The sequence below is a fragment of the Zootoca vivipara genome, chromosome 7 (assembly GCF_965207765.1).
Source record: "Zootoca vivipara chromosome 7, rZooViv2.hap1.1, whole genome shotgun sequence".
Classification (NCBI taxonomy): Eukaryota; Metazoa; Chordata; class Lepidosauria; order Squamata; family Lacertidae; genus Zootoca; species Zootoca vivipara.
The window spans coordinates 25,917,066-25,940,914 of record NC_142590.1 but is presented as its reverse complement, the minus strand read 5'-3'; the positions used below and the strand labels follow the sequence as shown (position 1 = coordinate 25,940,914).

Here is a 23,849-nt window from a genome sequence, read left to right as displayed (position 1 = left end):
AGAACATAGCGGCCAACAATTTCAAGATTTTTATATTTATATATATATAGATTAGGCAGTCCATTATACCATTATACCAAGTCTGAGGCTTTTGTCATTCTGGTCAACTGCGCCACTTAGGGCAGCCTCGACCTACTTTTATGCCTGAGGGAAGATTGTGCCCCTCATGTCTGCTCCCCAAACCCCCTCCACCCAGGCTGCCATGGACTGGCTGATTCAAACTGCGGGCCTGGTGGTGCCCGTGATGTTCTGTCGCGGCCGGGAGTGGCAATGGCCACAGAAAGATGGCGAGGCTCCATGGGGCTGAGGAGGCGCTGCAGTGGGCCGCAACTGCCATTCACCGTGGAAGGAGTAAACGTCCATTATATGTCCCGCTCGACACTGCTGCCAGTACCTTCTGCACTTGTAGATATATATTTTGTAGAAAATGACATCCATCTTTATCAAAGCACAACAATAACCAAAGGAATGGAACTGTATTCACAAACATTACTTAGATATGCAATATTCTTCTATATTTCAGAGAGGAGATTGGATTTATTCAATTCAGAATACATATTCAAAGGCTCAGGTCCTATCGATAACAGTCACAACTAGAGCAGCATCTGTCAATGTGGCCCCGGTGATTGTGAAGTCCTTTATGAATAGTGATACCAATATGTTTCCTAGTCCGATGGTTATTTATGCAGAAGTCAGCCAAGGATTCTTACCTGTTATCGGTGCAAAAGTCATAGCCACAGTTGAACCAGAGACCGGACCAAGTGAAGAGGTAGAGCTTTTGGACAATGGTTCAGGCAAGTTTATTTTTAAACCTTTATGGCAGTATGCATTCTGGATTCCCCCCCTCCCCCTGGAAGCAGAATATTAACTCATCAACTCTAGCATCATCTGAGCTGACATAGTGGATTCAAAAGCTGATCTTGGCTGTTCATCTTTTGCAGTGGCAAATTCATTCATTCTTTTCCGACAGAGTACATACATTGCAACCAAAACCGGTGTATGTATTTGGCTTTTCCTGTAGCATGTGACTTGCCTTATCTGCAAATGTGAACTGGAACCGTTATATATCAGGATCTCGATCTGGATTCCACCCCTAGTTTCATCAAGCCGTGCAAAAGCTATCTGTCAAATGTGGGATAGTATGGAGACCTACCAATGTTTGGGAAAACAAAAAAACATCTTTGCCCGATGCTGAAACGATAGCAAGATTGGTGCCAAGTGGGCCTTCCTGGGAGAGCATTACATAACTGTGGGCTACTACAGAGAAGGTCCGCTCACTCTTTGCCAGTCTCCCAACTTCCCTCAGAAATCACACACAGGGAAAGGACCCAGATGGTGATGTCTGAATCTGGGTTGGTTCATATGGGGAAAGGGAGTCTTTTAGTTTGATAAGTGTCCTGATTTTGTTAACTGCTTAGTACTGCCCAAAATGGAGCTTGACAGGCATACAGCAAGCTACAATAATGCTAGTGTGTTGTGTTGTGTTGTTGGTTACAACTTGTGTTGGCCTGTGAGGCACAAATATTAAAACATTGGTCCCTTATGATCCTATATTACCGGGATCAGAATCAAATATTCACCTATTTCTATTGAAACAGCCACACACATTGTGAAATGAACACCTCCCACATAGGTTATGTAGGGTTTTGGTTTTTTTAATGAGCAACTTAGAGGTGAGCTTTGGGATGTTACATTTTTATATCTGTGTATTCAGGTGCTGATATTCTCAAGAACGATGGGATCTACTCCAGGTATTTCACATCATTCAAAGGAAATGGCAGACACAACCTCAAAGTGCGTGTCGAAGGAAAAGACAAGGTTCTTAAACGGTCCCGTAGGCAGAGTCACGCTCTCTATATGCCAGGTTTCGCAGAAAATGGTAAGCCTGGGTTATGAAATAGCTTTACTGGTGGTGTGTTAGTCCTGTGATTCTCAAAAATGTGAAATTGGGAGTCTCAGGAGAAACACAAGTTTCTTCCTGCCATTCTCCTCCTCATAATGGTCTTTATGTAGATCTGGACACTTGAGCACACATTTCTGATGCCTTATAGGATGGAAGAATATGTCCCCATATTCGTCTATAATATTCTGGATGGGTTAATCGAATGTGTCATTGAACCAATGAAACAGCTCCCTAATTCTTACAAGGCTTTAAAATACGACTCTGGTATCCTTCTTTTGGCTAACACTTTTGGCATTTTAGATTCCCATCTGTTTCTATTATTTGCCAGCCCAAAGTCTAGATCAGGCACGTCCAACTCCCAAGAGACTGTGATCTACGCCCAGTATAAAAAATCTGGCAGTGATCTACCTATTGTCATTGGAGGGAGGAGGAGCATGGTTGGACATGCCTGGTCTCGATCAAATTGCTTTATTTTCCCCATATTAACTCTAGGCAACCATGGTGGAATCTACACACATATATATAAAAGAAACTGCTGTGAAAATGCTTTAAAAAAGAAAACGTTTTGAAAAATGCATTCAGTTTGGTATAGCTCACTGTCGCCATCTAGTGTCACATTTTTATATTGCACTTTACATTTTAAATGCTTTATTTGCAGATGGATCCACGTATGTAATGCATTTATGATACCTGTGGGTGGGAAAGAGGCACCCACAGGTATCATAAATGCATTATATATGTATTTGTCTGCATACAGCAGCTTCAGCGTAGGGGAAGCAGCTCAGTGCAGGAATGGAGGTGGAGGGGCCTCACTTGATCTGTATTGAGAAGGTGGTGTATAATAAAGTGATTTTAATGTCTTAAATTTATCTGGAAGGTGGGCACGCACACACACACACACACTATAGGTATTTGTCCAGCCAGATGGGTGGGGAATAAATTGTTGTTGTTGTTGTTGTTGTTGTTGTTGTTTATTCTCAGTCTGTTACTAGAAAGGTAAAGGGACCCCTGACCATTAGGTTGTCGTGACCAACTCTGGGGTTGTGGCACTCCTCTCGTGTTAATGTACAGCTTCCAGGTCATGTGGCCAGCATGACAAAGCTGCTTCTGGCGAACCTGAGCAGCACACGGAAACGCTGTTTACCTTCCCGCTGTAGCGGTACCTATTTATCTACTTGCACTTTGATGTGCTTTCAAACTGCTAGGTTGGCAGGAGCTGGGACCAAGCAGTGGGAGCTCACCCCATCGCGGGGATTCGAACCGCCGACCTTCTGTTCGGCAAGCCCTAGCTCAGTGGTTTAACCCACAGCGCCACCCGCATCCCAGTTTATTCTCAGCCTGTTACTATACTCAGCAACAAACAAAAATCTAACATGTGGTGTGGTAATGGACAAAGCGCTAAGCAAAATGATCCCCGTCACAAAGATTTCTCCTTGTGCAAGAGAACGTTCTCCTCCCTCTTCTCCCCCTAAATCTGTCTGCATCTGGAGCAGATTTGGGTATGGTGAGAAACAGGCATGGTGGAGGGGGGAGAGAGGAAGACATCACACTGTGCTGCCAATAATTAGCATAAATCATGGGTTACCTGGATACCTGGATATAATCCGCCTATCAGCCGTAGTGTACCCCATCTGACATATCTCCCCCCCCCACACTTTTGTAGGTACTATAACAATGAACCCCCCCAAACCTGAAGCTAACTTCAGTGAACCTGAAGGAGATCTGGGAAATGTCACCAGAATTGTATCCGGTGGAAGCTTTGTAGTATCAGGAGTTCCTCCTGGAGGTAATCACGATGTTCTTCCACCCTGTAAAATCACCGACCTCAATGTACAGCAAACCGATGATGGTGGATTTCTTCTCTCCTGGACAGCTCCTGGAAATAACTATGATGTGGGGAAAGGTAAACGTGGGCTTCTGCTTTAATCATTCAGTAACGCTTCTTTGAGAAATGCAGTATTTAAATTTTGTACTAACCTGGTTTGGGGGGGGGGGCGAGCCAAACAACAGTTTTAGTTACACTAACTTTATAGGCATGCAATATATGTACATCAGGGTCTCCCCTGGACAGCTCCATTAACCCTCCAATGTCCCCAGCCACACACCAATTTTTAATTTTTCCAATTGATGTTTTTGGCCTTCTGCTGTTGTTGTTCGGCGGGAGGGGGCTGCCTGTTTCAGGCATTGTTGCTTCGATTTTTAAATCCATATTTTGTTCTTATTTTAAGTCATGTATGTGTTTTGACATTTTGCCCCCCCCCCAGGCAGAAGAGTAGTGTCAGGTTTTATTCTGGGGAATAGCATACCCTCCAACATTGCTCCAATGAAAATAGGGACATCCTATTCCATAATGATAATTTTACTATTTATACCCTTCACATCTGACTGGGTTGCCCTAGCCACTCTGTGAGGCTTCCAACATATATAAAAAAACATAACAAAACATTAAACATTTAAATACTTCCCTATACAGGGCTGCCTTCAGATGACTTCTGGGTCGGTTAACTCCATACCCTCCAATGTTTCTCCGATAAAAATAGGGACATCCTAAGGAAAAGCGGGACATTCCGGGAGGGATCAGATCAGAACTGCAAATTGGCGTCTGCAAATTGGGGACTGTCCCTGGATAATAGGGACACTTGGAGGGTCTGAAATAGGTACCCTGTTGGGTTCTGTGACATAGGCCATGTTTTTGCATTGGCATGGAATTACAGTGAACCTCAACAGGCCTAAGTGGCAGCCCATGTAAACTAACAGTATGTTCTGGAACATTCTCCAGAGTCCTTTGCAGCAAGCAAAGATGCAGCGGCGGGTGTGCATTCAAAGCCAATGTGCTAAGAGTTCCCTAAAGGCAGGAAGTTTGAAGTGCACGGAAAGCAAATTTGGGCATTGTTATTCTTAATGCATGATTACAGACATAGCTCTTGTGTGTTCTTTAATTTCCAAAGTCTTCTGCAACACAGAAAGATGCAATGGCTGGTGTGCAACATGCTTAGGGTTCCTGGAGGACAGGAAGTTATGCACTGAAAGATAGGCTTGTCACTGTTTCCTTGATCCATGTTTGAAGATGTACATCTAATGCATACTTGTTCTGGGTCCTTTATTTTGCAGCTGAAAAATATGAAATAAAGATGGGTGAAAAACCCTCGGAGTTAACCAATGCAACTTTCGATAGCGCGACTCCAGTGAACACTGCTGGCCTGATGACAGAAGCTGCTGGGACCAAGCAATCCTTTCTCTATAAGCCGGTAAACTTCGCAAAAGAGAACGGCACCTCCATCTACTTTGCCATTCGTTGCATTGATGGCAGCAACAACGTTGGAGAAGTATCTAATATAGCCAGAGCAGTCGTGCTCCTTCCTGCATGGCCACGTTCTCCTACTCGTCCAATCACCATTTCCCCTACTCCAGCTGAGAAAACCATTATTCTGTCTAGTCCAGATGACAAACATGCTGCCCCAGTTGACAAATCCACAATTATAATTGTGATAATTGCATGCGTTTCTGCAATTATTGTTTTGGCTGTTGTAGGTATAGCAGTTTGGATTCTACATAAGCGGAAATATGGAAATTATGTGCCGCCGCCGCCCGATGCTACTGTTTCGACTGCGGCAGACAAACAGACAAACACTGCTACCCACCTGTAACTACTACCAATACTACTGTTGCTCCTTGAGCTCTTTTTTTTATAAAAAAAAAGCCACTTCTTCAACAACATTTCACAATACGTCATATATTGCCAACACAAGGGAAATAAATGAACATAGTTATATCATATTGACGTTTCATTAAAATTCAGATGAAGGAAAGTGGATAAGTTGTAAATTATACTGAGTTGTATTCAGAGTAGAGTGCTCTGTTTTACTCATAGTAGCACTGAAGCAAGAAAAATGCACTTATTAGCCTCTTTTCACATAGAAATGACTTACAGCAAACACAATAAAACCTCCCCCAAATATATTTATACAATTAAAAGCCAGGTCTAACAGATTTTGCTGGACACCTAAATTGAAATAACAATTGCACTTGGCAAGCCTCTCTAGTGGGAGAATTCTGCAAGTGGGATGGCATCCAGTACAGACAGGTATCCTCTTCTCACCATATACAATCTTACCGTAATTCTTTAAAAATTTAGCAAAAGATCTTGCCACTTTTTCATTTGATTCTGGGGGGGGGGGGAGTTTTTCATAGTACCTATACTTTCAGTAGTGAGATTATTTTTTTTTGCTGAGAGTGGTAGATTTAGTATTTTGCACTGTTTTATAAGATCTTCGGACTGTTTGTGCAACAGTTCAAAATTATTTTTATAATAGACTCTGGCAAAACTTAACTGGAAAGCTCAGGAACCAAGAGGACAAGAACTTTAAAAAAGAATGGGGGGAAATTGTAATCTACTTAGGAGACCATTGTAAGCAGATGAAAATATTAGCAGGGTTTTAATCTCACTTGTAAGGTGACTGTGACTATGGACAATTCAGATTGATAAAAAAAATGTGGATAAAAGGCTGATATGCAGGTATAAACGTTGACATTGGGACCCGTGGAGGGGGTGGGGGGAAGTCTGGAGATTCAGAGGAATCTCTTTGTATGGATTTGTAATTGTTTTTGTTATAAATTTGCATTTGTAAAATCAATTTTATATACCATATATATATATATATATATATATATATATATATATATATATATATATATATATATAATGCTGTGCTATTAGTTTTTGTTTCCAATTGTGTATAAATATCTGTCATCTCTATTTCCAGCATCTGCCTCATATTAATGCTTAGAATTTCTGCCTTGATTGATTCTATATCCGGTTAAAATATCCTTGTCATTTTATCAGCCTCTCTCTCTCTCTCTCCCCCACCCCCCCAGCGATTGACTTAGATTTGTTAATGCAAAGTACTAAATCATTGGGGTGTAGCTTTATTTCATGATTATTTAAACTAATTCTACAGTATTTTGCTTCTTCACATTCTCTTATTTTTACAGCTAATGGTTCTAATCCTAAAAACAAACCATCATGGTGATGACTGATGACGGGATGACAGGCTGCCTTGCCCTTGCCCTTTTAGTTAATTCAAAATTGGCCGATAACATACCATTTATGCAGATTTGCGCTCATGGGTTTGCATTAACTCGGCTGATAAGTTTGTTTGTTTCTGAAATGCTGTGTGTGAGAGAGAATGAGAGAGACCGTGACCTTTAGCACTTTTGGCTTCATTTCCTAGGCTTTTCTTCTGAACTAGACTCAGCTTGGTTTTCTCCTAAAATAGTTATTTCACTCACAAAGATTTTGTCTGTGTGTCAGAGAGAAAGAGCTTGCCAATGACTTTCAGTGCCCATGGCTTTGTTCCCCAGCCTTTTCTCTGGAACTAAGTTCAGCTCAGCTCAGCGCTCCGACCCCATAATGCTATGGGCTGGTCATGATCCAAGATACGAAAGATGTCTTTCGCTGGGCAGATAAGTTCTTGCCTTTTAACAAATCTCATGTATTGCAAAGTTAACTAAACCATCTCCATTCTTTCCACACTGTAGCCTGTAACCAATATGCTTTAACCATATCTGCATACCCTTCAACATTTCTCTGATGAAACTAGGAATGTCCTATTTAATCATCATCATCATCGCCATCATTTTATTTATAAGCTGCCATTTGACTGGGTTGCCCCAGTCACTCTGGGCTGCTTCCAACATATATAAAGCATAATAGAACATTTAAAAAAAGAGAAATAAAAGAGGACTTGGACAGGTGGAAGAACCTCTTCCTATCCATGTCAGGCAGAATCGCAGCTATAAAGATGGTGATATTACCAAGGCTCATATTCCTCTTCCAAATGCTCCCGATAATAGGGAAACGAACAGTATTTGAGGAATGGAGGAAAACCCTAAGCAAATTTATATGGGTGGGAGGGAAACCCAGGATACAGTATAAATTATTAACAGAGACAAAAGAAAGAGGAGGTTGGGGAGTACCAGACTTGAGACTGTATTATGCTGCGTCGGGGTTCTGCTGGATTAAAGAATGGCTCACGTTGGAGAACAAAGAGCTGTTAGAGATAGAAGGATTCCGTAACATCAAAGGCTGGCATGCCTACCTTCTATTGGATCAAAAAGGCAATCCGAGAGAATTTTCTGACCATATAATCAAAAAATCGCTATACCAAATCTGGCAAGAGTTCAAAAAGCTAGTAGAACCCCAAAGCCCCTGGTGGGCGTCCCCAGTGGAGATGACGGCCATGTGTAACAGCAGGCCAGAGGGTAAGTGGCCATCTTACAAGGATCTAGTGATGAAGGCAAATGATCATTTAGAATTGAAATCATATGAAGAAATAAAAACATATTGTGCAAGTTGGCTACATTATGGCCAAATACAAAGTATCTTTAAATTACACAAAGAAATTGGATTTTCGGCAAAAGATTCCAAATTACAAGAGATAATTATAAATAACGATAAGAAGCCACTGGGGAAAATGTACGAATTCCTATTAGAATGGGAATTAAAAGATGAGCTAACCAAAAAGGCAATGATAAAATGGGCAATAGATGTGGGCAAGCCAATTCAAGTTTACCAATGGGAAAAATTATGGAATTCGGACACCAAATTTACAGCATGTATGACAATTAGAGAAAATATCCTTAAAATGTTTCATAGATGGTATATAACCCCAGAGAGGATTGCCAAATATCATAGAATCATAGAATCATAGAATCATAGAGTTGGAAGAGACCACAAGGGCCATCCAGTCCAACCCCCTGCCAAGCAGGAAACACCATCAAAGCATTCCTGACAGATGGCTGTCAAGCCTCTGCTTAAAGACCTCCAAAGAAGGAGACTCCACCACACTCCTTGGCAGCAAATTCCACTGCCGAACAGCTCTTACTGTCAGGAAGTTCTTCCTAATGTTTAGGTGGAATTTTCTTTCTTGTAGTTTGAATCCGTTGCTCCGTGTCCGCTTCTCTGGAGCAGCAGAAAACAACCTTTCTCCCTCCTCTATATGACATCCTTTTATATATTTGAACATGGTTATCATATCACCCCTTAACCTTCTCTTCTCCAGGCTAAACATACCCAGCTCCCTAAGCCGTTCCTCATAAGGCATCGTTTCCAGGCCTTTGACCATTTTGGTTGCCCTCTTCTGAACACGTTCCAGCTTATCAGTATCCTTCTTGAACTGTGGTGCCCAGAACTGGACACAATACTCCAGGTGAGGTCTGACCAGAGCAGAATACAGTGGTACTATTACTTCCCTTGATCTAGATGCTATACTCCTATTGATGCAGCCCAGAATTGCATTGGCTTTTTTAGCTGCTGCATCACACTGCTGACTCATGTCAAGTTTGTGGTCAACCAAAACTCCTAGATCCTTTTCACATGTACTGCTCTCAAGCCAGGTGTCTCCCATCCTGTATTTGTGCCTTTCATTTTTTTTGCCCAAGTGTAGTACTTTACATTTCTCCTTGTTAAAATTCATCTTGTTTGCTTTGGCCCAGTTGTCTAATCTGTTAAGGTCATTCTGAAGTGTGATCCTGTCCTCTGGGGTGTTAGCCACCCCTCCCAATTTGGTGTCATCTGCAAACTTGCTCAGGATTCCCTCAAGCCCATCATCCAAGTCATTGATAAAGATGTTGAACAAGACTGGGCCCAAGACAGAACCCTGTGGCACCCCACTAGTCACTACTCTCCAGGATGAGGAGGAGCCATTGATGAGCACCCTTTGGGTTCGGTCAGTAATCCAGCTACAAATCCACTGAATGGTAGCATTGTCTAGCCCACATTTTACCAGCTTCTTTACAAGAATATCATGGGGCACCTTGTCAAAGGCCTTGCTGAAATCAAGATAGGCTACATCCACAGCGTTCCCTTCATCTACCAGGCTTGTAATTCTGTCAAAAAATGAGATCAGATTAGTCTGACATGACTTATTTTTCAGGAACCCATGCTGACTTTTAGTGATCACAGAGTTTCTTTCTAGGTGCTCACAGACTGTTTGCTTAATGATCTGCTCTAGAATCTTTCCTGGTATTGATGTCAGGCTGACTGGGCGGTAATTGTTTGGGTCCTCTCTTTTCCCCTTTTTGAAAATAGGGACAACATTTGCCCTCCTCCAGTCTGCTGGAACTTCGCCTGTTCTCCAGGAATTTTCAAAGATTATTGCCAGTGGTTCTGAAATCACCTCTGCCAGTTCTTTTAATACTCTTGGATGTAGTTCATCTGGCCCTGGAGACTTGAATACATCTAAACTAGCCAAGTATTCTTGTACTACCTCCTTACTTATCCTGGGCTGTGTTTCCCCTGCTGAATCATCTGCTCCATATTCTTCAGGTCGGGCGTTTTTTTCTTTCTTGGAGAAGACTGAGGCAAAGAAGGCATTGAGGAGTTCTGCCCTTTCTCTGTCCCCTGTTTGCATTTCACCATCTTCTCCTCTGAGTGACCCCACTGTTTCCTTGTTTTTCCTTTTGCTACGGACATACCCATAAAAGCCCTTTTTGTTGCTTTTAACCTCTCTGGCGAGCCTGAGTTCATTCTGTGCTTTAGCTTTTCTGACTTTGTCTCTACACGTGCTGGCTATATGTTTGAATTCCTCTTTGGAGATTTCCCCCCTTTTCCATTTTTTGTACATATCCCTTTTAAATCTTAACTCAGTCAAAAGTTCTTTAGATAGCCAGCCTGGCTTCTTTAGGCACCTTCCATGTTTCCGTCTCATTGGTATTGCCTGAAGTTGTGCTTTTAATATCTCCCTTTTAACAAACTCCCAACCATCATGAACTCCCTTCCCTTTTAGTATTACTGTCCATGGGATTTCACCCAGCGTTTCCCTAAGTTTTCTGAAGTCGGCTTTCTTAAAGTCTAGAATTTGGACCTTAGTATGCTTGGTTGCTCCTTTCCGCTGGATAATAAACTCCAGAAGAGCATGGTCACTCCCACCTAATGATCCTGCCACTTCTACCCCACTAACCAAGTCATCACTATTGGTTAGGACCAGATCTAAAATGGCTGATCCTCTTGTTGCTTCTCCCACTTTCTGGACAATGAAGTTGTCTGCAAGGCCAGTGAGGAATCTGTTCGACCTTATGCTCTTGGCTGAGTTTGACATCCAACAAATATCAGGATAGTTGAAATCCCCCATTACTACTATCTCACTTCCTTTGGAATGCTTGGCCATCTGTTCCAGGAAGGCATCATCTGTGTCCTCAGTTTGGCTTGGGGATCTATAGTAAACTCCCACAATGAGATCACTGTTGTTTTTCTCTCCCTTAATTTTGACCCAGATACTCTCAATTTGGCTTTGAAGTTTTAAATCCTGGATCTCTTCACAGGTATACATATCCCTAACATATAAAGCTACTCCTCCTCCTTTCCTGTTTGGTCTATTTCTCTTAAATAGATTGTATCCCTCTATTACTACATTCCAGTCATGAGACTCATCCCACCAGGTTTCAGTGATGCCTATTATGTCATATTTAGTTTGCTGTACCAAGAGCTCAAGTTCATCTTGTTTATTTCCCATGCTCTGTGCATTAGTATACAGACATTGAAGACCGTTGATCATTCCCCCATGTCTCTTATTTAAGGATATTTTCATCCCACCACTAGGTCTGCATGCTGCTTGCTCCATTTGGTCCTTGACATTCGGATGATCATCTTCAGCATTTGATAGACTCCTACCTTCAGGACCACTGTCTCCCTCCCCCACATAAGTCAGTTTAAAGCCCTCCTGATGAGGTTTTTGAGTTTCGTGGCAAAAACATTCCTCCCAACTTTTGTGAGGTGCAGCCCATCACTTGCCAGAAGTCCATCTTCAAGAAACTGCAGGCCGTGATCTAGGAATCCAAACCGTTCCTGTTTGCACCATTTGCGAAGCCAGTTGTTCACTTCCCCTATTTTTCCCTCTCTCCCTGGGCCATGTCGTTCAACTGGGAGGACAGAAGAGATGACAATTTGTGCATCTAATTGCTTCAACTTCCTGCCCAGAGCCTCATAATCATTTTTGATCTTCTGTAAGCTATGGCTTGCAGTGTCATTGGTTCCCACATGCACCAAAAGGAAGGGGTATTTGTCAGTGGGTTTTATGATTCCTTGCAGCCGTTCTGTTACATCTTTGATCTTGGCCCCAGGTAGACAGCACACCTCTCGAGACATCTTGTCAGGCCCACAGATTACTGCTTCTGTACCCCTCAGTAGGGAATCCCCAATCACCACTACACGCCTCTTCATAGGCTTGGTTGGGATTCTTCCATGTGCTGTCCCTTCCAAGGTTACCTGCATATTCCCAGAGGACTGACTTGGTTGCTCGTCTTCATATTCCTCATCAACTGTGATGAGGGAGAGATCCTCAGGTGGAGTCTGTTTCTCGTCTTCCATGAGCACTTCAAAACGGTTGTGTAATTCTAAGCACTCAGAGCGATCCCTGGGCCTTCTACTTCTATGAGTCACGTTCCTCCATACATCTGGCTGCTGTGTTGGGGAACTGACCTCCTCCTCAGGGAGATCCCCTGTCTCCTCCTTGGTGCAGACAGTGTGCTCTGCTGCATCCAAGAAAAGCTCCAGCTCTTTAATTCTCTGGAGCGTAGATACACGCCCCTGAAGCTGCTGCACCTTCTCTTCCAGAAGGGCAACCTTGTTTTCTAGTAGGGCAACCAACTTGCAATTGTTGCAGGTGTAGCTACCCACATCCTTTGGCAAGAAAACAAACATTGCACAGGAATTGCAGGTGACAACGGTTGTTCCCTCCACCTCCATCTTGAAAACCTTGAGGTCAAGGGGGAAAGAGGAAGAGGCCTAGGCCCCCCCTAACAAACGTTTGAGACTTGCTACCCTAGATCAGAAAGATGGGTCAAACTGCGCGCGCCGCTAGGCGCGCGCCGCTGCACTCCAAGCTCTGACTAGCTCCGCCCACAGCTAATCACCTGAACTTCCTGACTCACACTTCTAGGTGAAAGGTCACAGCCAGAAACAAACACCCACACAAGCCTGAACAGTCACCCAAATCCAAGAGGCAGCAGCCCTTCCGCTCCTTCCTGAACAGTCACCCAAATCTGCTAGGCGCGCGCCGCTGCACTCCAAGCTCTGACTAGCTCCGCCCACAGCTAATCACCTGAACTTCCTGACTCACACTTCTAGGTGAAAGGTCACAGCCAGAAACAAACACCCACACAAGCCTGAACAGTCACCCAAATCCAAGAGGCAGCAGCCCTTCCGCTCCTTCCTGAACAGTCACCCAAATCTGCTAGGCGCGCGCCGCTGCACTCCAAGCTCTGACTAGCTCCGCCCACAGCTAATCACCTGAACTTCCTGACTCACACTTCTAGGTGAAAGGTCACAGCCAGAAACAAACACCCACACAAGCCTGAACAGTCACCCAAATCCAAGAGGCAGCAGCCCTAGAAAACCAGCACAAGCACACAAACAAGTAAGAAAACAGATAAGCACACAAACTTACTCACACACAGCCCCAAAAGACAAAGCCACAAAACCTACAGAGTGTCTCCCAAGCTCAGCTCACCTTCCGCTCCTTCCTCAGTCGCTGCACTCCAAGCTCTGACTAGCTCCGCCCACAGCTAATCACCTGAACTTCCTGACTCACACTTCTAGGTGAAAGGTCACAGCCAGAAACAAACACCCACACAAGCCTGAACAGTCACCCAAATCCAAGAGGCAGCAGCCCTTCCGCTCCTTCCTGAACAGTCACCCAAATCTGCTAGGCGCGCGCCGCTGCACTCCAAGCTCTGACTAGCTCCGCCCACAGCTAATCACCTGAACTTCCTGACTCACACTTCTAGGTGAAAGGTCACAGCCAGAAACAAACACCCACACAAGCCTGAACAGTCACCCAAATCCAAGAGGCAGCAGCCCTTCCGCTCCTTCCTGAACAGTCACCCAAATCTGCTAGGCGCGCGCCGCTGCACTCCAAGCTCTGACTAGCTCCGCCCACAGCTAATCACCTGAACTTCCTGACTCACACTTCTAGGTGAAAGGTCACAGCCAGAAACAAACACCCACACAAGCCTGAACAGTCACCCAAATCCAAGAGGCAGCAGCCCTTCCGCTCCTTCCTCAGTCGCTGCACTCCAAGCTCTGACTAGCTCCGCCCACAGCTAATCACCTGAACTTCCTGACTCACACTTCTAGGTGAAAGGTCACAGCCAGAAACAAACACCCACACAAGCCTGAACAGTCACCCAAATCCAAGAGGCAGCAGCCCTTCCGCTCCTTCCTGAACAGTCACCCAAATCTGCTAGGCGCGCGCCGCTGCACTCCAAGCTCTGACTAGCTCCGCCCACAGCTAATCACCTGAACTTCCTGACTCACACTTCTAGGTGAAAGGTCACAGCCAGAAACAAACACCCACACAAGCCTGAGCAGTCACCCAAATCCAAGAGGCAGCAGCCCTTCCGCTCCTTCCTCAGTCGCTGCACTCCAAGCTCTGACTAGCTCCGCCCACAGCTAATCACCTGAACTTCCTGACTCACACTTCTAGGTGAAAGGTCACAGCCAGAAACAAACACCCACACAAGCCTGAACAGTCACCCAAATCCAAGAGGCAGCAGCCCTTCCGCTCCTTCCTGAACAGTCACCCAAATCTGCTAGGCGCGCGCCGCTGCACTCCAAGCTCTGACTAGCTCCGCCCACAGCTAATCACCTGAACTTCCTGACTCACACTTCTAGGTGAAAGGTCACAGCCAGAAACAAACACCCACACAAGCCTGAACAGTCACCCAAATCCAAGAGGCAGCAGCCCTTCCGCTCCTTCCTCAGTCGCTGCACTCCAAGCTCTGACTAGCTCCGCCCACAGCTAATCACCTGAACTTCCTGACTCACACTTCTAGGTGAAAGGTCACAGCCAGAAACAAACACCCACACAAGCCTGAACAGTCACCCAAATCCAAGAGGCAGCAGCCCTTCCGCTCCTTCCTGAACAGTCACCCAAATCTGCTAGGCGCGCGCCGCTGCACTCCAAGCTCTGACTAGCTCCGCCCACAGCTAATCACCTGAACTTCCTGACTCACACTTCTAGGTGAAAGGTCACAGCCAGAAACAAACACCCACACAAGCCTGAACAGTCACCCAAATCCAAGAGGCAGCAGCCCTTCCGCTCCTTCCTGAACAGTCACCCAAATCTGCTAGGCGCGCGCCGCTGCACTCCAAGCTCTGACTAGCTCCGCCCACAGCTAATCACCTGAACTTCCTGACTCACACTTCTAGGTGAAAGGTCACAGCCAGAAACAAACACCCACACAAGCCTGAACAGTCACCCAAATCCAAGAGGCAGCAGCCCTTCCGCTCCTTCCTCAGTCGCTGCACTCCAAGCTCTGACTAGCTCCGCCCACAGCTAATCACCTGAACTTCCTGACTCACACTTCTAGGTGAAAGGTCACAGCCAGAAACAAACACCCACACAAGCCTGAACAGTCACCCAAATCCAAGAGGCAGCAGCCCTTCCGCTCCTTCCTGAACAGTCACCCAAATCTGCTAGGCGCGCGCCGCTGCACTCCAAGCTCTGACTAGCTCCGCCCACAGCTAATCACCTGAACTTCCTGACTCACACTTCTAGGTGAAAGGTCACAGCCAGAAACAAACACCCACACAAGCCTGAACAGTCACCCAAATCCAAGAGGCAGCAGCCCTTCCGCTCCTTCCTCAGTCGCTGCACTCCTTCCTCAGTCGCTGCACTCATGGATCAGGAGATGGCAAATGTTGGAAATGTCATGAGAAAGTGGGAAATTTCTTCCACTGCTGGTGGACGTGCCCAAAGGTGGCAAAATTCTGGAATGAGGTATATGAAAAAATGAAAAAAATGATGAAATATACATTTGAGAAAAACCCTGAGCTATTCCTTTTAAGTATGGTCCCGACAAATACCGTGTTTCCCCCTTTTTAAGGCGTAGTCATAAAATAAGCCATAGCAGCATTTCTAAGCATTTGAGAAATATAAACCGTACCCGGAAAATAAGCCATAGTGATAGTCGCTGTGCAGAAGAGAGCACTGAGCTCCCCGAGTCAGCAGCAGCAACGCCGGCCGCAGCAGTGTTTGCTGAGTCCTTTCTTGCTTTTGGGACTTGGTTACTGTGCTGGCTTGGGATGGTGTGTGTGCAATTGCTGTTGCTGCTTCGTGTTTTTCAGCTGGATTCTCTGGGTTCTAAGCACTTTCCCCCGTTTGTTTGCGAAGCAGCACTCGGCTGCAGCCCCTGCCTCTCCCGGCGGCTGCAGGAGGCTGCAGTTGATCGCTATCTCCTTTTCCATTTCTTTTGTCTTTGAGCACCCGGCCCCGCCCCCTCTCCCCTTCGTGGAATGAAGAACGGAGTTTTAGCAGCATTTCCTCATTATAAAAAAAAGGTCAGGAACTTTTACTTTAACCTCAAAAATGGGATATTTCCTCTCTCTAAAAACAACTCTGACCTGAACACCAATAAAACAGGGGTAGATCACCTCCAGTTTATAAATCCGCAAGTAGATCGCAGTCTCCTGGAAGTTGGGCTCTATACTTTGGCTGATTGCAAGCCTTTGCATCTTTAAAAAACAAAAACCATGCGCCTCTCAGTCTTAATTTTCCTTTAATTCATCCCCCTATACCCTCCTCCAACCATTGCCTCCTTCCATTCCTTACCCCCCTCCCTCTCTCCCCACTTCCCTCACTCCTGTGCGATCTCATTTAGTCATATACTTGCTTTTTCTGTTGTGTTGTCTATTTTATATTTAATATTATTACCCTTTATGATGTTATTTTTTCCCTTGCGATAATTATTTATTTTTTATCTTTAACTAACTTTCCTTTCCATATTTTTCCATATATAACTCAACACTTTCCCATTCCTTCTTAACTCTTTGGATAGAGTGCCCCCCCCATTATTGTTGTTGATTTTACAGTTCCTGGATTTTTTATGGAACCGAACAGCTCGGGTGCTTCAGAATGTGCCTTCTGTTGCTACAGGGCTATGGGGCTTCACTATTTGACCCCCCCCCAGGTTGGGATTTTTAAAGTAGTTCTGTGGGTCCCAGGGCGCAGAATCACCCCCGATCCTTTCCTTTGTCTAAACAGACCTCTTCCCCCCTGACTTTGGAAGGCTGTGCTTCAAGGGTGATACCAGGGTTTTTTTTAAGACCTGCGCCTCTTAAGGATTGTTACGGTCCATAACTTCCATTGCTTTCTAAAGGGTTGGGGGTTTAAAGCACTGCCACCCCCCACCCCACCCTGCAGGCGCTCGGAACTGGCAGCGCCAACAACACGCCCAGCAGCGCGCAGAAGAGAGCACTGAGCATCCTGAGCCAGTGGGTCCCAGTTGTACCAGCACTTTTTTAAAAAAAGACACCCCCTGAAAATAAGCCACTGTGTGTTTTTTTGAGGGGAAAAAGTTATAAGACGGTGTCTTAAAAAAGGGGAAACACGGTATACCAACAGATAGAATAAATATTTTATTATATGCTTGTGCGGCAGGAAGGATGTTGATCGCCTCAAATTGGAAAGAAGAAAAATGACCATCGGTACAAGAGTGGCAGGAGAAATTGATAGATTACTTGAAAATGGCAAAACTAACGGCGATAATAAGGAATGTACCTAGGCAAAAAATAATAGAGGAATGGAGGTATGTACAGGAATACCTGGAAAAAGAAAATATAGAGAACAACTTGGTGACATGCTTAGAATAGAGATATAAGAGGAGAGGAGAAATGATAATACAAAAAAAGAAGTTAGAAACAAGAAGATATAGAAGTACGGTAAGGGATAATGAGTATATAAAGTAAAGCGTATTGTAAATAGTAGGAAGTAACCATTTTTTCTCTCTCCTTTTTCTTTTCTTTCCTTTTTCTTCTTTTTTCTTTTCTTTTCTCTTTCCCTCCTTTCCCCCCCCTTTTCTTCTCCCCTTTATCCGTCTCTTTTCCTTTTTCATCTCTTCTTTTCCTTTTTCTTTGCCCAAGGAGATTGGGAACTACTATATGGATGATTCTTTTATATTTTGCTTAGTATGTATCCAGTAGGTATCCTTGGCCTTTATTTGTATCTTAATTTGTATCTTAATTTTGGATGAGTGACTGTATTGTATTTATGATTTGTTTGAGTTATTTTTGTATTTATGACTGATATGAGTTACTTTTCAATGTAGCTCTATTTTAAAACTTTTTTCCCCTTTTTTGTAACATGTTTAAAGAGAAATAAAGTTTATTAAAAAACAAAAAAAAACAAAAAAAGAACATTAAACATTAAAACAATGTTTGGTTTGGGGGGGCGTGCGATTCTATTTTTTGAATGTGCTCTGGAAGATCTGATAAAAATAAACTAAAAAGAAAAGGGGCAATAATACACCCCTTTTAAAACACCTTTCGTATTAGGGATGTTGGAAGAGAGGTGACCTTTCGCATTGAGTTTGATTTGGCAGGTGTTAAAGAAATTTAAATTCTGTATTAAGATCTAAGATTCTATGATTCTATTATTCCACCCCGCATGTCGCCCCTGAAATTGACTCTGACCAGAGCAGCACATGCAGGGAGCAGAGAGGTATCATTCTGTCTTGCAAACTGGAACGCTTGTGCGGACGAAACAATGGGAAGAGCGCAATGTTGAATTTCACCTGCAGATATCTTGTGCAAAGAAAAGGGAACCCCCCTCGCTTAATGTTCTTTATTGGTCAAGACCTTTGTTTCACCTGCCTAAGTCAACTGTCAGTGTGGCTTTTGCTGCCATGCTTTCTACATAACCAGTTCTACGGAATAGTTGCTTAACGGTGCCTTTGGGTGAATAATGATTCAGCATTAAAATAAGTAGATGCATTTATTTATTTACTAAAATGGTGTCCTTCCTCCCAAAGGAGTGAACCTAAAAATATTTTTTTAAAATAAATAAATCTAAATCTAAAAAATTAAACCATCTTAAAACATTTAAAAGAAACCACACACCCTCAAAGTTACTAAATTCAATATCTGGGTAAACATGAATGCCTTTAAATTTCCCCTGAAAGTCAATACTTAGGGAGGCAGATGCCCCTCTCCAGGGATAGCATTCCACAAACATGATCAATAATAATAATAAATAATAATAATAATAATAATAATAATAATAATTTATACCACGCCCATCTGGTTGGGTTTCCCCAGCCACTCTGGGCAGCTCCCAACAGAATATTAAAAGCACAATAAAACATTGTGCTTTTAACATCCTCATAATTTTCTGCTCCTTTCCATATGGATGGTACCTAGCTATATATCCCCTCAGAGCTACTCAAAATATTCCCTACCTGTTGGAATCAGCATTAAAAAAGCCACCTAGTTTTACAGGTATGTTTGCATTTCAGGCACTGGGAGGGACAGAGGGATGCTGTCAATGGATGGGCGGCAGCGAACTTAACTTCTTGTCTTTTAGTGTTTGGCACCTTTCAGCAAGAAATCGTGTGTGCTATCCTAAAGTAAAACTTGAGTCAGGAAGGCCCTCATCCATGTTGCCCAGAAAGCCAATCAAGAGGACTGGGTGAATGTCTCCGTTTTGATTTTTCTCACTTTCTCATTTGTCCAAACTCAGGTTTGAGTCTCCGCATTTCCATGGTTGCATTTTGTTAAAAACGAAAAGTCCCCAGGATCATTTGTTAGCATTTGAGTGCAAATTTCTCTCCCTACACCCATTTTTTGTGCAACTTTGCCTAGTATAACCAGAATGTTTCCTCTGATGTAATGTATTCACATTACTTGCTGCTACAACCGAGTCAGTCATTCATTCCTGGAGACGAAAGAGCATAAGACACCAACAGTGGGAAGGATAAATTGTATTGTTTTGTGACTTTGTGTGTGTGAAAACATATGGGGGTAGGATAGGTCAGAAGAAAGTTCGACTGAGTGCAATAGGATTTTACACATAGGACTGCTACCTTTGGGATGGGGGGGCAAATGAAGGATTTGTGTGTTTGTGGACACCCACTTGCATGCCTAGGAACCAACCTCTAGGGGCTGAGGTCCCTTTGCCACCTCCGCCCAATAATGTGGGGTGCTAGGTAGGCAGGGGTGTGGAAATTATCAGAGAGTCAGCGACAATTGGGGGGGGGGACACAACAACTAGCAGCCCTGGTGGCTCTGCAAGAGGAGATTGCTAGACTAAAAGCAGAACTAAAAGCTCTTTAAAAACATACAGGTAAATGGCAGTGAAACATAATAGTTAGAATGCTTAGAGACTGAGAAAAAAAGAATCAAGCAAATGGTTTATATAAAGCAAAAGGATGAGTATGATAAAAAGTTACTAGCGAATGTTCTCAAAGGAGGGAAAGCTAAACGCCAGATGCTATTCACTCCGAAGGCAGCAGGGTAAAAACCTTTCATTCTAAAGGGATAAATCAGGAGTTTGCTGAATACTACATGGAACTGCACAAACCCATCCACCCATCCACAGAGGATATGGATTGCTTCTTATCTACCTTTTCCAGTTGTTACCCAGAAAGAAGCTTCCTCTTTTTAATATATTTGGAGACTTCTCCTTTTTCAAATTACCCAATTCCACCGACCGATGAAGGTCATGTACTCTCAGAGACGTGAGGATCCTGACAGATCCAGTTGAACACTCGGGGGGGGGGGGCTCCTAGCAGGCATAGGCAAACTCCAGCCCTCCAGATGTTTGGGACTACAATTCCCATCACCCCTAGCTAACAGGACCAGTGGTAGGGGACGATGGGAAGGGCCAGAGTTTGCCTATGCCTGCCCTAGTGGAAAGAGCCAGTGATCCGGTAAAGGCTCCCATCTCATTGTGGAATGGCGAGATGAGAAGGCTTGTTACACTTATCACTCCTGAGCACCCTCTCCGGCACTGTGGAGCCCACAACTCTACTGAGTTCAAGGCAACAAAGCAAGGCTGGTTACGTACTGGTGGAGTAGATGTCCAGCAGCCCATCATCCCTAGCTAGCAGGACCAGTGGTCAGGGATGGTGGGAATTGTAGTCTACACCCCCCCCGCCCCCGCCTACCCCGTTAGAGACCCAAGTTTGGGAAACCCTGACCTAAAGTTAGAAAGCTGTGTAGTTTGACCTCATGCTGTCTCCAGAATAACTAGCAGTAAAGCATGTGAATTCGTTTAGGGTGAAATCTCAAAGGGCACTAGAAGCATATTCTAAACATAGCTTTCAAAAGGACTCGGTGAGAGACAAAGAGAGTTCATCTGCCCACAGAACAGTTTTGGCCAATTTTATACTTCTTCAAAAAGTCCTCAGAGATTTTGCAACAGGGTGAACCCTTCGGTTTTGAAATCATTTAGAGGGAAATCGGGTGTACCTTTTCGTTTTGAAACCCTTTTAGGGGAAAATTGGGTGGACCCATTGGTCTTGATATTATATAAAGGAAAATCAAATGTGCACTTCTCGGCGTTCATCTCCTGGCTCCTGAACCTTTCAGAACAAGCCAGCGTCCTAAAAAGCAGAAGGTAATCTGCAGGACGAGCCTCATGCAAATGTAATCGATCTCAAAAATTAGTCCTGCTGGATTTACACCCAGGTAAGTGTGTATTGGGTTGAAACTTCGATTTTCTACATGCGATTTTAGCTCTTTTGACACAGCAGGCTCTCACTGGAAATATTCCTAAACCTCAGGGCCAAATTATGTGCTGTGTGAAATGCATGTCTTCATGTATGCCCTTTATTTAAAAACAGAGACCTGAGGGGATCAAAAAAGTACTAAACTCTCCCCAACCCTGTGGCTTAGCTCTCCAAAAGGATGCTTTTCTCCTCAGCCAAGCTGTGATACTGAAAGTGGGGTGAAGAGGGAGAAAATACTTAGGGGAAGAAGCTATAGGAAGCTTCTGGGTTTGATGTGTTTTGATGACCACCCTCTGTCATTCCCTTCAGGGTGTTGTGCTGACACCACTTCTAGCTCAGCCCTTAGCATTACACTGAAGTGTGAATTTCAAAGTCCCACAGATTACCTTAATCAGTAGCGTTGCTGATTATATTTTTAAAGCAACAAATGTCTTGGGTCCCGGATACCTGAAGGACCCACTTCCTCCCATATCAACCGGCCTTGTGCCTAATATCTGGTGAGAGGGTTTACTCTGTGTCCTGACTATGGTGGAAGCATGGCTGGGATAATGGTAGGGTTGTCATATTTTAAAGAGCAAAAAAGAGGACGCTACGACGACTCTCCTTTTAAATACCCCTACTATATGTAGGTTATAGAAGCTGTGATATATTGCTGAGTGGGGCAGCAGAAAAGAAGGGGGAAGCAAGTCTTCAACCATGTCTATGTCTCATCCAAAAAGTATAGCCACCCGGACAAAAATTTTACCCCTGAAAAGGAGGGTGTGTCCTGGGAGAAGAGGACACATGGCAACCCTAGATAATGGTCAATACTGTGGTAACACCTGAGTCCTAGAAGATACTGCCTTGTGGGGTTATTTTATTGGTGTTTCCCACTGTAAAGGCTTTTCAGTTCCACCAAGGTGTTGCTGTGCTGTGTAGGTAATGCTCTGGTTTTAAGTTTTCATTTTATCCGTTTATTGTATTTTACTACCGATGTGGTTTTCTTGTGATATTATTACTGCATTGTTGTTGTTGTTACCGTATTTATTGACTTACCTCCCTTCACCATAATGTCCCAGGTGGATTAAAATAATATACAGTGGTACCTCACGCTACAAATGCTTCAGGTTACAAACGCTTCAGGTTACAGACTCTGCTAACCCAGAAATAGTACCTCAGGTTAAGAACTTTGCTTCAGGATCAGAACAGAAATTGTGTTCCGGCAGCATGGCGGCAGCAGGAGGCCCCATTCACTAAAGTGGTACCTCAGGTTAAGAACAGTTTCAGGTTAAGAACGGACCTCCAGAACGAATTAAGTTCTTAACCAGAGATCACTGCCTACCTGACACCTCCTGCTCAACCTCTCTGCCCCCTTTCAACCCCTTTTTACACCTCACCCCCAACCCTCCACCCACCCATAGCTGCCTCAACAGCAGAGTCCCATCAACTGGGTCATTGATCAGCTTTTCTGTCTTTGTTATCCAGGCCAATCAGAATTTCCAGTCTGGTTACAAAACATACAGCAAAGTTTTAGCTTCCTCCTCTCTCCTTCCATAAATAACCCTTCTGTGCTGTAATTTTTCTCCATGAGGCTGGAGTAAGAAGCACGAGGAAAGATGGCGCTCAGTTGGTGGCTTCTTCCATTGACATTACAAGCGCTACATGGGGTGGCAGATGCCACGGTGAAACTCAACAATGGTGGGTTTGAAGACCTTGTCATTGCAATCAACCCTCAGGTACCCGAAGACAACAAAATCGTCGACAGCATAAAGGTGCGGCTGCTAAACGTTTCTGAATGTGTTGAATTGCTTTCTTACCCACTAGTGACGTTTTAAAATGTGATATGCTAGAAAAAGGCTGCATGCATCTTGCAAGCATAGGTGGGAATATAGGTGGGAACTGCAATAAAATGTTGCAGTATACAATAAGCTGGTGTAGAGGAAGCCAGCGTAAGCTAAGCCGATGCAAAGTACATCCGATTCAAGCTCTGTTCAAGACTGGGGCTACTGCTGGTTGAGCCAGCCTAAGCCTGGCAGAGGGAAGGCAATCCTTGAAAATTGTTACACCACCCTTAAGAGCACATTCTACAAACCCAAAGGCAGATACTAGTCGCCGAACACAAGAAGGTCTCATCTTTCCTTTCCTTGCTAGGGCATGGTTCAAGAAGCATCTGCTTACCTCTTCGGTGCAACACAGAAAAGATTTTACTTCAAGACTGTAAAAGTGATCATTCCTTCGACGTGGAAAACAAAAGCTGACTATCAAAGAGTAACTAGAGAGTCATACGATAAGGTAAGTCTGGAGAGAAAGCATTGAAATGTAGCATAGCTGCCAAGTTATCCCTTTTTTTAAGGGATTTTCTTTTATGCTGAATAGGCTTCCTCGCAAGAAAAGGGAAAACTTGGCAGCTATGAAATGTAGGCGTACTTAGGGTATGTTTTTTAAAAGATTGGGGCAAATGGAA

The 23,849-nt window shown here is 44.0% G+C and overlaps 2 protein-coding genes and 1 long non-coding RNA gene across 4 annotated transcripts in view; 2 read left to right on the top strand and 1 right to left on the bottom strand.

Moving 5' to 3' along the window:
• The window catches only part of LOC118089221 (calcium-activated chloride channel regulator 1), a 40,923-nt gene extending 34,364 nt beyond the window's left edge, over nucleotides 1–6,559 (top strand). Inside the window, exons 13-15 of the mRNA XM_088673847.1 lie at nucleotides 1,715–1,879; nucleotides 3,567–3,806; nucleotides 5,015–6,559. Coding sequence (XP_088529973.1) covers nucleotides 1,715–1,879; nucleotides 3,567–3,806; nucleotides 5,015–5,550 — 941 coding nt within the window. The 3' untranslated portion in view covers nucleotides 5,551–6,559. The remainder of the gene's footprint in view (nucleotides 1–1,714; nucleotides 1,880–3,566; nucleotides 3,807–5,014) is intronic.
• Nucleotides 2,887–23,849, bottom strand: part of LOC148685011 (uncharacterized) — a 22,749-nt gene continuing 1,786 nt past the window's right edge. Inside the window, exon 2 of the long non-coding RNA XR_015950972.1 lies at nucleotides 2,887–5,014. This is a non-coding gene — a long non-coding RNA (uncharacterized LOC148685011). The remainder of the gene's footprint in view (nucleotides 5,015–23,849) is intronic.
• The window catches only part of LOC118089223 (calcium-activated chloride channel regulator 1-like), a 23,311-nt gene continuing 17,553 nt past the window's right edge, over nucleotides 18,092–23,849 (top strand). The window contains exons 1-3 of one of the 2 annotated variants that reach the window (XM_088673844.1): nucleotides 18,092–21,365; nucleotides 22,977–23,157; nucleotides 23,537–23,677. In XM_088673844.1, the coding sequence (XP_088529970.1) occupies nucleotides 23,002–23,157; nucleotides 23,537–23,677 (297 nt within the window). In that variant the 5' untranslated portion in view covers nucleotides 18,092–21,365; nucleotides 22,977–23,001. Of the gene's footprint in view, nucleotides 23,158–23,536; nucleotides 23,678–23,849 lie in introns of both variants that reach the window. The other variant, XR_015950970.1, reaches the window with a different exon arrangement.